Source organism: Sciurus vulgaris (assembly GCF_902686455.1).
Source record: "Sciurus vulgaris genome assembly, chromosome: 11".
NCBI lineage: Eukaryota > Metazoa > Chordata > Mammalia > Rodentia > Sciuridae > Sciurus > Sciurus vulgaris.
The window spans coordinates 58,431,371-58,446,540 of NC_136472.1; the positions used below are offsets into that span (position 1 = coordinate 58,431,371).

The 15,170-nt window shown below is 42.5% G+C and overlaps 1 protein-coding gene across 1 annotated transcript in view; it reads right to left on the reverse strand.

Annotated features, from left to right (window-relative positions):
- SPON1 (spondin 1) overlaps nucleotides 1–15,170 on the reverse strand; it is a 281,080-nt gene that overhangs the window by 245,363 nt on the left and 20,547 nt on the right. The window contains exon 2 of the mRNA XM_079104241.1: nucleotides 14,802–14,908. Within this exon, the coding sequence (XP_078960367.1) occupies nucleotides 14,802–14,908 (107 nt within the window). The remainder of the gene's footprint in view (nucleotides 1–14,801; nucleotides 14,909–15,170) is intronic.

Sequence of the window (15,170 nt, forward strand, 5' to 3'; positions counted from 1 at the left end):
GCTAAGGACATGAACAGATGCTTCACAGAAGAAGATGTACAAGCAATCAACAAACATATGAAAAAATGCTCACCATCTTTAGTAATAAGAGAAATGCAAATCAAAACTACACTAAGATTCCATCTCACCCCAATTAGAATGGCGATTATCAAGAATACAAGCAACAATAGGTGTTGGAGAGGATGTGGGGAAAAAGGTACACTCATACACTGCTGGTGGGGCTGCAAATTAGTGCAGCCACTCTGGAAAGCAGTGTGGAGATTCCTTAGAAAACTTGGAATGGAACCACCATTTGACCCAGCTATCCCACTCCTTGACCTATACCCAAGAGACTTAAAATCAGCATACTACAGAGATACAGCCACATCAATGTTCATAGCTGCTCAATTCACAATAGCCAGACTGTGGAACCAACCTAGATGTCCTTCAATTGATGAATGGATAAAGAAACTGTGGTATATATATATACAATGGAATATTACTCAGCTATAAAGAATAATAGAATTATGGCATTTGCAGGCAAATGGATGAAATTGGAGAATATCATGCTAAGTGAGATAAGCCAATCTCAAAAATTCAAAAGATGAATGATCTCACTGATAAGCGGATGATGTCACATAATGGGGGGTGGGAGGGGGGCAAGAATGGAGGAAGGAGGGACTGTATATAGGGAAAAGAGAGGTGGGAGGGGTAGGGGGGAAGGAAAAATAATGGAATGAATCAAACATCATTACCCTATGTAAATGTATGATTACACAAATGGTATGCTGTTACTCCATGTACAAACAGAAACAACATGTATCCCATTTGTTTACAATAAAAAAAAAAAAAGAGGTAACATACTATGTAAAATAAACACAAATCCCTTCCAAGGGTTATGCACTCCTCCCCATGACCTAATCACCTTGCACTAAGCCCCACTCTTAAAGGATCCACCTTTTCAACTCTAAGACCAAGTTTCTCACACATGAACCTGGGAGTTGGGGGTGGGACAAACCATATTCAAACCATATTCAAACCATAGCACCAACTCTAGGAAAACCACACCACCTGTTCACTTGGCTCCTGAAAACAGGCTTTTGAGAGTCCATGGTAAAAGTCACAAGCCCAGTCTGAAGGTCCTCCCTAGGAACATGTGCTTCCTAAACTGAGTCTCTCGGTTGCCAGGCAATTTTCCCATCTCATGAAATCCCTCTCAATGTCTCTTACTCTTGCTCTGAGCCTCCTCCATCTCCCAGTCCCCAGCCATCAACATATCAGCTTGCCTCTTACTTGAAAAAAATTTATTAGGCATGTTTCAGGTCAGGCTCTGATCAACATACTTATGTGTTCCCTAAAGGATTGCCTGTGAGCCACTTCTGTCAAATCCACTTGGATTGCTCTTAAGAAGGGCAGGGACCTCAGCCCCTTAGGTGCATAGAAACAAATTCTTTGATTTTGGGCCCAGAGAGGTGAATAAATAAATAGTGTACATATATTTGTACACGTACCCAATATAACAATATAATTTGATCAATATCATTCCATAGTACTTTCCACTTCCCATCCCTCCTCCCTCTCCCTGGTCCCTTTCCTCTATTCTACTAGTCTCCCTTCATGAGATCTTCCCCACCCCCAACATGTGACCTTTCTTTTCTTTTCCAGAGAGGTACATTGTAAACAAGCACTCTGGATATTCCTATGTTCACTTCAATTTTAAAACCATGGCTAATCTTCTCAATAATACTGGGAGGGAAATATTACTATGAAAAACAGAATTAGAGCTAAGGATGTAGTTCAGTAGTAAAGAACTTGCTTAGCATGTGCCAGACCCCAGCAATGAAAAAAAAATAAAATGGAAAAAAGGTCAGAATTATATAGGGTATTTATGTGAACTCTCCCCTCACCCTCCTTCTCATTCATCATCAGAATATGTATTTTTACCAGTTTTCCTTGCTTTTCCCATCTCAATAAAAAGGGACCCCTCTGGCCCTGATCAAGACTGAGTCCTCTTTAAAGGTTTGTCTTTGGGTACAGCCTACTTTCCTCCTCTAGTATTTTGACCTGTTAATAACACTGATAACAATGATTGCAGTATAATTTATTGATCACGTAGTATAAGCCAACTACTTACAATAATATTCTTCTAACGTGTGTGTGTGTGTGTGTGTGTGTGTGTGTGTGTGTTGCTGTGGATCAAAGATCAAAGCCAGGGCCTCACACATGCTGGAAAAATGCTCTAGCACTGAACTGCAACACAGCCCCTATGATAGTCTTTTAAGTTTATTATTTCATCTAATCTCCAAATATTTCTTCTATTCCCTTCTCTGTCTCATACTACCATTATATGTATGCTACATCTTATTAGCTTCCCCACAGTTCTTGGTATTTGGTTTAGTTTTTGTTTACTTACTTACTGTGCTTCTCTTAGCATTTCAGTTTGGAAAGTTTCTCTTGACATCTTCACGCTCTCTCCTTGGCTGTGTGTAGCTGCTGGAGCCCATTGAAGGCTTTTTTCATGTCTATTACCATGCTTTTGACTTTTATTATTCCTCTTTGATTATTCTTAAGGTTCCAGACTCTTTGATTACATTACCATCTGTTCTTGCATGCTGTCCATCTTTTCCATTAGATCCTTAGCATATTGTAGTTATTTAAATTCCCAGTCTGATAATTCCAAAATCTCTGCTGTATATGAATTGAGTTCATTGTCTCTTTGTTGTTTGTTATTTTGCATTTCATTATGTCTCGTGCTTTTTTGATGAAAGCCAGACATGACATCTGGGATAACAGGAACTGAAATAGATGGGTCTTGAGTGTGAGATTTTACAACTACATGGCTAGAAGTCAGGCTGTGTGTAAAGTTTGTTGTAGTTGTGGATATCAGAGGCTTCTGGTTTCCTTATTTTTGTCTCATCTAGTGTCCTTGGTTTTCCTTAGAAATTTCTTCAGTTTGTGCCTTGCAGCTCTTAGTTGTAATCCACTGTCCTTTTGCTGGAGCCCTGGTTATGTGGTGGTAAAGTGTTGGGAAGGGTTCCAAACCCATAAGGACACAGTCTTATGATTACATCTCAGTATTCTATTGGGGCAGAGTCTCTGACCTTCAGAAGAGTTTCTCAGCCTTTCCCCCCACACCTCTTATATGAGACAGGAAGACTCCTTGACTAATCATTCTTCCTCTGGGTTGGACAAGGCTTTGGTGAAGTATTTTCCCTTGAGAGCAGATTTTTGTTATCAAGCACAATCTGGGCAGATTAAAAATGAATTTTCCACTACTCATGACTGAAGCAGAAGGGTATTTTTCTCTGATTTTCACCGGGAGAACCTAGTAGGGGGTTTCTGGAATAAAGTTCACAAAAGTGTATGGGGCTGTCTAGGAATGGGCTTTCAAGAGTTGAACTGTCAAACTGGTCCACACAGCCTCTAGCTGTTCACCAGTTACCATATATGTGTTCCTATCAATTCCTGTTTCCAGATGCTTCTACTTCTGATAAGCTGTGATTCTCAGTATTCACTGCATTTTCAGCATTTTCTTGGGCAAAGGAGAGGAGGAGGGACATAATGGTTTGCCCCATTCTATGACTTGAGTGTGTCCCCCAAGAGGTCATGTGTTGGAAGCTTGGTCCCCAGTGTGGAGGAAACTTTCAGAGGTGGACCCTAGAGGAGTTGGCAGGGTCCTTGTGGACAGGGTTAAGGTAGTTCTCAGGGTACCCTGAGTTAGTTTCCCTGAGAGCTGGTTATTATTAAAGAGCCACTCTCTGCGGCCTGGTTTCCTATCTTACCATGTGATATCCACCGCTTATGCATGAGCTTGCTCTTGTGATGCCATCTATCTTGAGGCCTTCATCAGAGCTGAGTTGAGGCTGGTGCCATGTCCTTAAACTGTGATCTAAATAACCTCTTTTTCCAAAAAAAAATTACCCAGTCTCAAGTACTTCTTTATGATAACATGAAAAAGGCTAATAACCCCATATGACCTCAGTTCTCTAAAGCATCTAGTTACCAATCTTCAGTTTTTCAACTGTTCTCTTGTAAGGACAGAAGTGATGACTTCTAAGCTCTTCACGTGCCATGGTGGGAACCAATAGTCCTCGTCCAATCTTTAAAATGCCTTGAGTTAGTATTATTCCAAATGCACAGAGAAGCTGAAGCTCAGCTGGGTTAAACTAAGAGGTCTATGCTTGTGCAGTCATGAGGGGTGGGGTAGCTACTGCCATTAAAATGATAAAATTAAATTGGGATTCAGGTAAGTTCCTATACTGGGGCATATACATGGCACACAAGAGACTAGCAGGTGTGCATGTGTATGTGCACATGTGTGCCTTCATATTGGTTCAGGTGAAGAAGACCTGGTGTGTCAGTTGATTTTGGGAAGGGAATAGGCTGAGGATGGGGGTCAGAATCCTTGTTTCTACCATTCTACCATGAAGTCAGAGTTATTTCATTGTCAAAAAACCACTTCTTTCTTGGGTCAATTTTTTAAAAAGGGTATACCTAATAAATTGACAACTACTTATTAAATGCCTAGTATGTGCCAGGGGAAACAGCTAGTGAGCAAGCAAGCCCGTAATGTCAAGTAATGTTAAGTAAAAAGAAAATTAAAGCCAGGAAAATGGTATTAAGAATGTTGGGGGTATTGTTTTATAAGTTATAATCAGAAATTAACTTTTTGATAGAAGTGACATTTCCAAAGAATCCTGAAAGCAGCAAGGGAGCCAGCCTTGAAGAAACCTGGGAGCAGAGTGAGTATCCCAAATAGAGGTAGAGGAAATATAGTCTTGGAGGCATACATATGTCAATGGCCAAGGGCATGAGCTCATCTGCTCTATAGATGACTTAAGACTGTGAAGACAGTGATCAACTATGTTGGATGAAAGATGCTCAATCTAGAAGAATCTTGAAGTGCTGGAGGCATGCACCATGTTGAACAATTAATCTATCAGGGCACAAATGTAAGGTCCCGAACTTTATTCCGACTTTATAAGGAAAGCACTTGCTGGATCTGGTTTGGTAGCACGTGGCATATGGATGGGAACTCCCTGCAGCCAACACCCTGGCCTGCCACAGAGCAGGGACCATGGGAGCTCAGGCACCTACTCCAGGGCATCTGGAGGGACAGCTTTGAATTCAGGGGGGAATCAAGACAGAGGAACTTTAAGTCAAGGTCATGTACCCTCTAAATGTAAGCTCTGCATCAGGCTCCTACTCAGATTCCTATTCGTTCAGGTGCAATGGAAAATTACATGGTGGTATATAGTGAGAGACTGAAGAAAATGACATGGTAGTGTGTAGTGGGGACCTGACAGCTCTTTAATCTTGAAACACGACTCTATCCCATTGAAATGATCTAAAACACAGAGACCCAACGTCCACAAGGGCAGGGCTTTTTATCTGTTGTAGTCACAGCCGTATCCTCAGAGCCTAGAACATGAGTAGGCTCTCATTTACTCACAAATAAATGAAATTAAAGGCTTTATTTAAAAAAACATATACATTGCTAAATACCTAAATAATTTTTAAATCACCTAAGTATCTGACAGTAGGTCACTGTTTCCGTAAATAATGATTCAGTCACTCTTTAAACTTACTCTATTTTTAAAAACAAACATGACGACTTTAAGTTTTGCAAAACTGGAATTAACACTTAAGCCACCATGTTGTTAGATGTGCAGTGAAGGCACATCACCCTCGTTTTATAGATGTCCAAGTGTCACACAGCGACTTACTGGCAGTTAAAAAATCTACTTAATATATACAAGATAAAAGTTCACTTTGGCAATAAAAGTTATGTATTACTGCTGAACAGTTCTATCATGAATTTGAAAATGATTTCCAGACCTCTAGAAAACAGATGTGGAAATAATGCTAGTTCCCATACAGGAAAGTATGAGACCAACTAATGCCAGCCAACAAGTGGGAAAGGTCAGAAATTCCAGCAGCAGTCATCCATCAATTTGGAAAACATTTATCAATGGCCCGTGTGCCAGGCAGGCCTTGATGAGGCCCTGGGAATAGAGAGATGGCCCCAGCCCAGGATCCTGCCTCTGAGCAGTCTTGTAGGAGGATGGGGATTTAACACATCAGGGCAACACTGTGTGCAAAGACCTGGAACAGAGGATTTGCCAAGCATTTCGGAGCTCAGAGATGGGGCAGAGGGATAGGTTTTAAGTGGAATGAAAAGAAGACATGGATGTCGGAAAAGACAGGAGATGGCATTTGAAGGGTTGAGACCTGGAAGATGACAGATTTGTGCAGTGAAAAATCTGGTGTGGTCCTTTGAACAACACAGAAAGGATTTTAGGGGACCAGGAGGTTGATTTCTGTCTTAGTTTTTTCCCCCGGAGCTACAAGATACAGACTAGAGAATAATCTCGTAGACTTCAGATGCTTTCATCTTTGCTCACTGCCATTTACTGACTCTGTGCCCTCAAATTTTTAATACCCTCAGTGCTACCTGGCCTGTAAATGGGTTGAGTGCCTACCTGATGTGAGGGGGTCTGATGGGAGATTGACACATTTATTTATGTGACAATTATTTACTGAACTCTGGCTGTGTATTAGGCACAGCACCCAGCACTGGGTTGTGCTGCTGTGAAAGAAACCATTCCTGTTCTCATGGAGCTTCCAGCAGAGAGGGAAGAATCAAAGAACCATAGGAAGCAAGTAGGAAGGACCTGAGGTCACGGGGGCAGCATCTCTACCTGCCCACACCCCTGGTGTGGAGGCTTTGCCAAAGCATGATTTGAACGTCATTTTCTGGGAAGCTTCTGCATAAGAGTAATTCTTATAGAACTAGTAATGGAGCCCAGCCAACCACCTCACACCCACATTGAACCGTTAGGGTATCATGTATCCAGTAATGCTTAAATGCTGCATTTTACTTTATATCCTTCCCAATCCTATCACAGTCAAGAGAACGGAGTTTTATAAAGCCATTAAAACCATGTTGTGAGATAATATTTAATTGTATTAATACACTTATAATATTCATTATCAAGTAGGATATAAGATCCTATATATAGAATGGTTCCAATATTTGCTTAAAAAGTCATAAATAATATAAAATTATATGAAAGTGACATTTATAGACATAAATATTATCTGGAAGGACCCCAATGTTAATAGCATTTAGATTATAAAGTAATATATTTTTAGTCCCTCTTTACTTTTCTCCCTATTTATCCTTTTCTGTATTTCCCAACATGAAACACAGCTGTGCTCTGTTGTGTGACGTGGAACTTCAGGCTGGAAAGGCAGGTGGTTTCCAGACTCAGGGTTTGCCTGCTGCGAGGAAAACTACTCTTCATCTTTTCTGGTAGCAGGCACCACAGACCAGGCTGCGGAAGACTGAGGACGGAGCATCCCTCCCAGACACTCCTACTGCCAGGCAAGTGCTCTACCACTGAGCTCCACCCCTAGCCATTTCCCATTCTTACATATGATTCCGCATGGAAATTTTAAGAAAACTCAGCCTCAAACAAGAGGTATTGACTTGGCTTTGAAAATGTGTCCTTGTGATGGTTCTTTGAGCTTTGTGGCTCCCCAGGGGCACTTGACACCGCGTGAGTTCCTGAAGGGAAGGGGCAGGCCCAGCATGTCATTTCTCCCCTGGCTCATTTATTTTTTAATAAAAAATTGTACTGTGTCCTTGCAAACCTCTATGGACTTGTCAAAGAAGATATGGTGAAACATTAAAACGTGACACGTTTTAAAATAGTGAGGAAAGAAGTAGAGTAGTCTTCACATATACGGTTCCTCTTCACCCCTTGTCCATTTGCAAACTTCAGTCACCCTAGGAAATAGCTAAAAAGTCATCCTAAGCATTCTTTCTGTGCTCCCAAATCATCGCTCACTCCCCATTTTCTGCAAATGATTGTTTTCTTATTTGCACACGGGCAGCAACTATGGTACCCAGCATGTTAGGTACTATAATACAGTTCTTTGCGGTTCTTTCTGTATGGGTCTTTTTTGTCTATGTCGCATGTAGGAAAAAATAGTATTTTCCTACAGATGAGGCCACCTCTCTATCTAATATCTAGGTTCATCTACAACCTATTGTGATCCTACACTGTCAATGGCATACAGGTTCTGCTGCAGACCTTGATCTCCTGTCAGTGGGGACCATGTCTTATTTAGTTATCTCCTTATGCTCAGAAGCTAGTATGGTGTCCTTCACATAGTTGGCAACCAATGCATTCATTCATTAATTTCAAAAAGTATCTACTGAGAACCCACACGTACCTCCATGCTAGTTGTTAGAAATGCAGAAATGAACAAAATAGATATGACTTTGCCCTACGGCTTGATGGGGCACAGCCAATATTAAACAAATAATACTACAACCAAATAATTATTAAATGTAATAACTACTCCAAAGGAAAAATACCTAGCTGAAGAAACGAATGAAAGAACATACTTTGTGTATCTTATGTTTCGATATTCATTCTCTGGAAAGGTGTATTCAACAGAGAATGAAAGGGAGGATTGTGGGCTCTCTCAAGGCAGATTAAGTATCCCATAAGAAAATCTAACTTCTGTGCTCTGGATGCCTGATCTTAGGATGCACCCTGAGACCTCATTAGTTTTCTGTGATCCGAGCTCATGAATAAATCATTCTGAACTTACAGGCCACTAAAAGTCCTAGGGTAATTTTGTTGTTCGTTTGTTTAAAGTGCTGCTATAAATCCAAATCTCCCATCTGGTACTTGTACAATTGGTCATTTGGAGCTAAGTGTGTGACTTTCTCTGTCCCTTCATTAGGTCCCATTTTGCTAGGTGCCCAAATCCTATGATGCTCAGTACTGACTTTAGATGCGTGTTCCTCTTGCATCCGCAGCTACAGCTACAGGATAGAATGCCCATACTGGGTGCTGAAAAAGTGTTGGGAGAAATGTGGGGTGATATGGGGTGGCAGTCAAAACCATAAAAATGTCCATATCTTTTGATTTTTAATTACACTTCCAGTAATCTATTTTTCGAGTGAATATCAAATAAAAGTTTATGCAAAAAAATATTATTTCATTACTTATAATAGTGAATGGTAAATTTTAAAATCCCACATAAGGAACATGATAAACTAGCTTAATGAGAACATGTTTTCTTACAAACTTAGAGAATTCCTGACAACAAGCTTGCAGGAGTGTTCTATTACTAGAAGAATGTGTCAAAAACACTTTTCAAGTTCTAACATGGCTCAGAATCCATTAGATACTAATAAATAGCTATCATTCCTTAATGAGGAGATTGCAAGAAAAGTTTAAAAATTGGTAGTAAAGCACACAGAAGCATTAGTTATAGAAAGATTCTTGTCCATATGGTGTTATAGGGATCTTTTCAGAAAAAAAAAAAAAAAACATTGTTTTATTGTGAGACTCTGTTCTTGTAATTGCCAGACTGTTACCTAAACTAGTAAAAGTTTAGGTTACTAGTTAATTTACTACAATTAGGTCTTGAATTAAACACCTAAAATTAAAAAAATAAATAAATAAAACAAAGGCCTTTAATTAAAAAAAATTTAAAAAGCAATAGTATTATAAATTATAAATTAGCAACTTGAATTTTAGTGTAAAAATGCACTTAAAATTATGTCAAAAATTTTGGGGGGAATACTGGGGATCGAACCCAGGGATGCTTAACCACTGAGCCACATCCCCAGCCTTTTTTATTTTTTGAGACAGGACAGGGTCCTACTAAATTGCTCAGGGCCTCACTAAGTTGCTGAGACTGGTCTTGAACTCATAATCCTCCTGCCCCAGTCTCCAGAGTTGCTGGGTTTACAGGCGTGTGCCACCTGCTCAGTTCAATAAATATTTGCGTGCCTACTCTATGCTGGACATATTCACTGCTGGGGTGGGGGACATAGCAGCAAATGAGACAGATAAAAATCACTGACTCATGGAATTCATGGTTCAGTGGAAGGGGGCTGATAGTACACGAGTCAATAAGTGGAATTAATAGCATGTCAGGTGGCTGTAAATGCAATGGAAAAAAACTGAATGGGGGGGAGGCGGGGAGGAGTGAGACCCACCCACAGGCCGAAGGGGCGGGGCAAAGGTTTACACAGGGTGTTCAGGACAGGCTTTCCTTGGAAAGGAGGAAAGAACAGAGACCTGGAGGAGGAAGGACAGTGAGTTGGGCAGCTGGCTGGTCCAGAGCACTCAGCAGAGCACTTAGTTTTTAATAACATAGAAGGTAAGGATGGTGAGTTACTTTTGTACAAACGGTACAGTCTCTGAATTCCTTTTCCCTTTCAACTAACTGTGGGTACACCCAGTAAGCTCTAAAAGGGAGGCTCCACGTCTCTCCCTTCTCTGGCAACCAGGGACAGACACTCTAGCGTGCCAATGCCACCACCCTGGGACCCACTGCTGAAGCCAGAGGTGGCTCCACCCCCTTCCCCCTGGTCTGCAGGTGCGGTGGGAGGTGGGGAGTCCTAATCCTTACTCTCCCCTGTGCCAGAAAACCCATTCCCTTCCCCTAAGTCGAAGGCAGCACTGAAGTTCACTTTTGCTGAGCTAGTACTTGGTTCTCTGGGAAAGGATTCACTCATGTAGAAGCAAATAACCCATTCTCAGAGGCTCTTCAAGAGTTGAGAGTGTAATCTTTACCCAGATTCAAAGAGAGTTTGAATTTTATTGTGGCTAAGTCCTCAAAGTTGTCATATTTAGAGTTAGAGTGTTAGAGAGTATATCTAAGTACACATTGATTTCTGTTTTCTTTTAAATTACAATGGGTTTGTAGTTCCATTGCCTGCTCCTGGTTTAGTGGGTAGCCTGTGAGCTGCCTCACTTGTCAGGAATAGAGGTAACAGAAGGGACACTCAAAAGGAGGACAGGTCAGCTCCATGACCACAGGACAGTCTCTAGTGTTCTCGCCACGGTACCCTGCCTCACTAAGTGCCAGGTACGTGGGTGCTGCTCAGTGAGTGTGGCTGAATACGTGAATGGCCCAGAGACAACAGCTGTGGTACAGAGAGAAGACACTTGTCTGCTGGAGCAGGAAGGCCTGATAGAGTGGCCATGTCTTTTAGAGGCAGAAGAGGTACAATGGGCCTGGGCTGTGATACCTACCCCACAGTCTGAGGCAATGGGAACCAAGTGGAGTGTGCATTTTAATTCCACAAGGGCACAGCTCAGGTGGGAAGATGGATTATGAGGAAAAAAGAAAAAACAAAAAACCACAGAGTTTGGTCCATTGCAATGTTGAGTTGCTTTGCTGAATTTACTTAACCCCTTGGAGATTCAGTTCATCCTCTGAAAAAATGGGGATAACAAAACTAACCTCACAAACTTGCCATAAGAAATAAATAGGGAAAATGGTATAAAGACCCTGGTGCAGAGGCTGCTATCATAAAAGGCCCTAGTAGGCCCTCGTTTCACTTAGTGTGAACACATTGGGTGGCGACAGCCAGGGACCTGGAGCCATCCTGCCTGGGTTTGAATCCCAGCGTCACCACTTACAGCTGGTGGCTTTAGGAAAGTTACTTAATTGTTCTGTGCCACCAGTTCCTCAGCTGTGAAAAACAGGATAATAATGTGCTCACCTCGGTGTGCTGCTCTGAGGATTAGATCAGCTAATGAGTGGAAAGCACGCAGAAGAGGGCCTGGCACCCGAGCGCTGAGGAAGCGTTAGCTGGCGTGATGACTGCGTGCAAAGCATTTCGTGTTCTTCTCCTGCTCTGATCCCCCTCAGGCTGGCAGAAGTGAAGGGAGGATAGATAGAGACAGACAGATGTGTTGCGTGGTGTCTGGGGCTCATTACAACCGCAGTTCCTAACCCCAGAAGACACCAGATTCACCCTGAGGGCTTGTTGAAACTCAGGCTGTGGAGCTCCACCTTCAGAGTGGCTGATCCCCTAAGTCTGGGTGGGCTGAGATTTTGCATTTCTAGAAGTGCCCAGGTGGCGATGCTGCTGCTGGTGAGACCATGCTCAAGCACCCTGCCAGGTAACAAGAACAGGTGACAGAAGCTCCAAGAGGAGGAGGAAGGAAGAACCATAAGGAGATAGGAGCTTTGAAATAGTCCTGCTCAGAACCGAGCTATGGACACCAACAAAAGAGGCACTTGTTCATTCATTCATTCAGCAAATATTCACCCGCTGCGCACCACAAGCAATGCCCGGTATTCACCTATCAGCTGCAAGGACAGGGTGAATCTGAGCTGAACAACACAGAGTTAAAGGACTGACAACTTATTAAACCAGAACAGTGTTAAAGAAAGAAGCCAGGACTCCATTAGGCCTTACTCTAAGCATCTTTGGTGTGTGTGTGTGTGTGTGTGTGTTAGAATATACATAACATAAAATTTACCATTTTTAAGTATATAACTCAGAGATAGCAAATACATTCACATTACTATGCAACATCTATCTCCAGAACTTTTCTCATTTTCCCGAACTTTATTTCCATATCCATTAAACAATAATTCCTCATTTCCTCCTTCCCCTGGCCCCTGTCAACCACCATTCTGTTCTCTGTCTCTATGAATTAGACTATCCTAGGTATCTCACAGAAGTGGAATCATATAGTATTTGTTTTTTCATGACTGGTTAATTTTACTTAAGCATAATGTTTACAAGGTTCATCCATATTGTAGCATGTATCAGATTTCCTTCCTTTTTGAGGCCAATATTCCACTGTACAAGTGAACAACGTTTTTGTCTATCAACGGGCAATTGGGCTGCTTCCATCTTCAGTGCATAATGCTGCCACGAACAGTGTACAAACATCTGTTCCTATCTCTGCTTTCAATTCTTTTTTAAAAAATTTTATAATGAACATTTATTTGACAAACTACCTTGTAGACTCTAAAATCAAACAACTTCTTACTTCAACAATAGAACCTGCTTGCTATTCTTTTGGGTATATATGGTAAATATTATCATAAAGCCAATCAATTTTGCTTTGGTGAAGATTAAGTTCATACCCCACCCCAACACACATGCATTCTTTTCTCTTCTTAGACCTTCACCTCTCCTGCCACTCAGGTACCTATGTCTTTCAGCTGCCAGAATGTGATAAATTATGCACACCTCCAGACAAATTACACAAGCTCACAGGGATTATATTTTAAAGTATTCTAGGCCGGAAGCAGGCCTGCATCTCCCTTTGCCGGTAATGGCAACCTCAGTGATGCACTATACAAACACACCTGTGCCAGGAGTGGGTTCTGTATTGTAAGGAGTTGATCATCTCTGGAATAAGACAGCATGATGGAGCTGGCCATACTGCTTGCTAAAGGCTTAGGCAAGTGATTTAATCTCTCTCGTTTCAATTTCTTGGTCTGAAAATGGGGATAACAATTCCTATAATACTAGGGCTGTTTTGAGAATTAAACAAAGATAAGGTAAGTCAATTAAACTAAGTTAAGGTAAGATAAACTAAAACAAGTTAAAGGCTTTAGCATGGTGCCGGTACACGGTAAGTATTCAATAAGCACAGGCTGCTCTTTTGGATACACAAAAAGAAGTTCCTTGCCATAGGAGGATGTGACAATGAACATGAAATTAACAGTCTCACTAGTTCAGAAACCTAGACTCCCAGACAATAGAAAAATAAGGTTTTTAAATAACAGAATTCAAGATTATAACCTGGCCCCAAGGATTAAAAGGATGCCTTTAGCTGGGCATGGTGGTACATGCCTATAATCCCAGTAGCTCAAGAGGCTGAGACAGGAGGATCGAGGGTTCAAAACAAGCCTCAGCAAATTAGCAAGGCCCTAAGCAACTCAGTGAGACCTGTATCTAAATAAAATACAAAATAGGCTAGGGATGTGGCTCAGTGGTTCAGTGCTCCTGAGTTCAATCCCCAGTACTCACCCTGCAAAAAGGATGCCTTTAGACAGGGAAGATATTTGGGGGCAGTGTCCTCTCAGACACCCACAAACTGTACCAGTGTCCCCAGCAGCCAACTGAGTATAAGCAATCTTCCCAAGGTTTTTCTTTTTTTCCTTCTGAGTTTGCAAATGCCAGATAAAAATGAATTCCAGAACAATGGAATCTAGAAATGGTTGCAAGAAATTTGGCCAGGCCTCCCCCTAGGATGGCCCCAGTCCTTCTGGGATGTGTTCTGACAACTTGCTGGCCCCTTCCTAAGCCTCTGAGAGGGCTGATGTTCCTGCCACTTCCCTTGGAAGAATATTCCACAGTGAAATATGATTCACTGTCAGGCCCTTGCCTTTGAGATTCCCTTTCTTCTCTTGACCCACTTTCTTCTCACTGTGCCCTTTTGTACAAAGTCAAACGAAGCCTTGCCTTGAGGAGCCTGCCCTGGGAGGACTGACATTCAAAGACCATTACCACCTCTTAAACTCAGCCCTGTTCATTTAGCCAAGCAAAGCATGTGTAATTCTTTTAATCTTCCCTCATAAATCAATCCCTATGTTCCCTTAATAGTCCTTCTCCTGTGCTTTGAACTCCCTCCAGTCTGGCTGTCCTGGGCTCTTGTTCCGTTTACACTTGAGAATTACCAGTCAATCATGAAATGCCTGCGCAGGGGAAACGGCAGGGCCTAGCCAGGGTTCCAAGAGCGCTCACTGCACTGGCTGCCCATGCCAAGGGCACCGTGAGCCCAGAGAAGAGCAGCGCCATCTGCCAGGACCCAGCGAGCCCTGTGGGTGGTCAACCCCACTCAGAAAGGCATGTGCCACCTCCTCCATGAGGGTCTTTCACATGGAGCTGGCCCACCTGGCCAGCAGTCAAGGAGCTGTGTGAGAAGTCACCGGAGACACTGCCCCTCTGCTTTCGCTCCTCAGTGTGTCCACTTTTCACTTGGCTCCCACCTGTCTCGGCAGGAGGACGGCTGGAAAACCCCAGGGGGTCCTACCTGGAAGGAGCCCGCATGGTCCTCTTCCTTTTCACCCTCTCTGTTCTCTCTGAGGGCGATCAATGTGAAGCCTCTGAAGTAGGAGGGGGGAGCAGCTGAAAGTGTCACTGTGAGAGAGAAGAGAGCACCTTGTAAGCGGAGGGGTCAACTGTGCTCCATTTGTCAAATGGGATGGACAGAGCTCTCCATCAGAGTGCGCCCCTGAGGGGCAGAGGGGCGGAGGACAGTGGGACTTACCTGTGGAGTGGAAACCTACTGCCCTCTTCACCCAGCACCCTCAGACATTTCACAACCTGCTAAATGCCTGATCTGCTGTCCTAGAAAATTTTTGAACCAACCATGGTTGGGTTGAGCTCTCTCTCAGTAGCC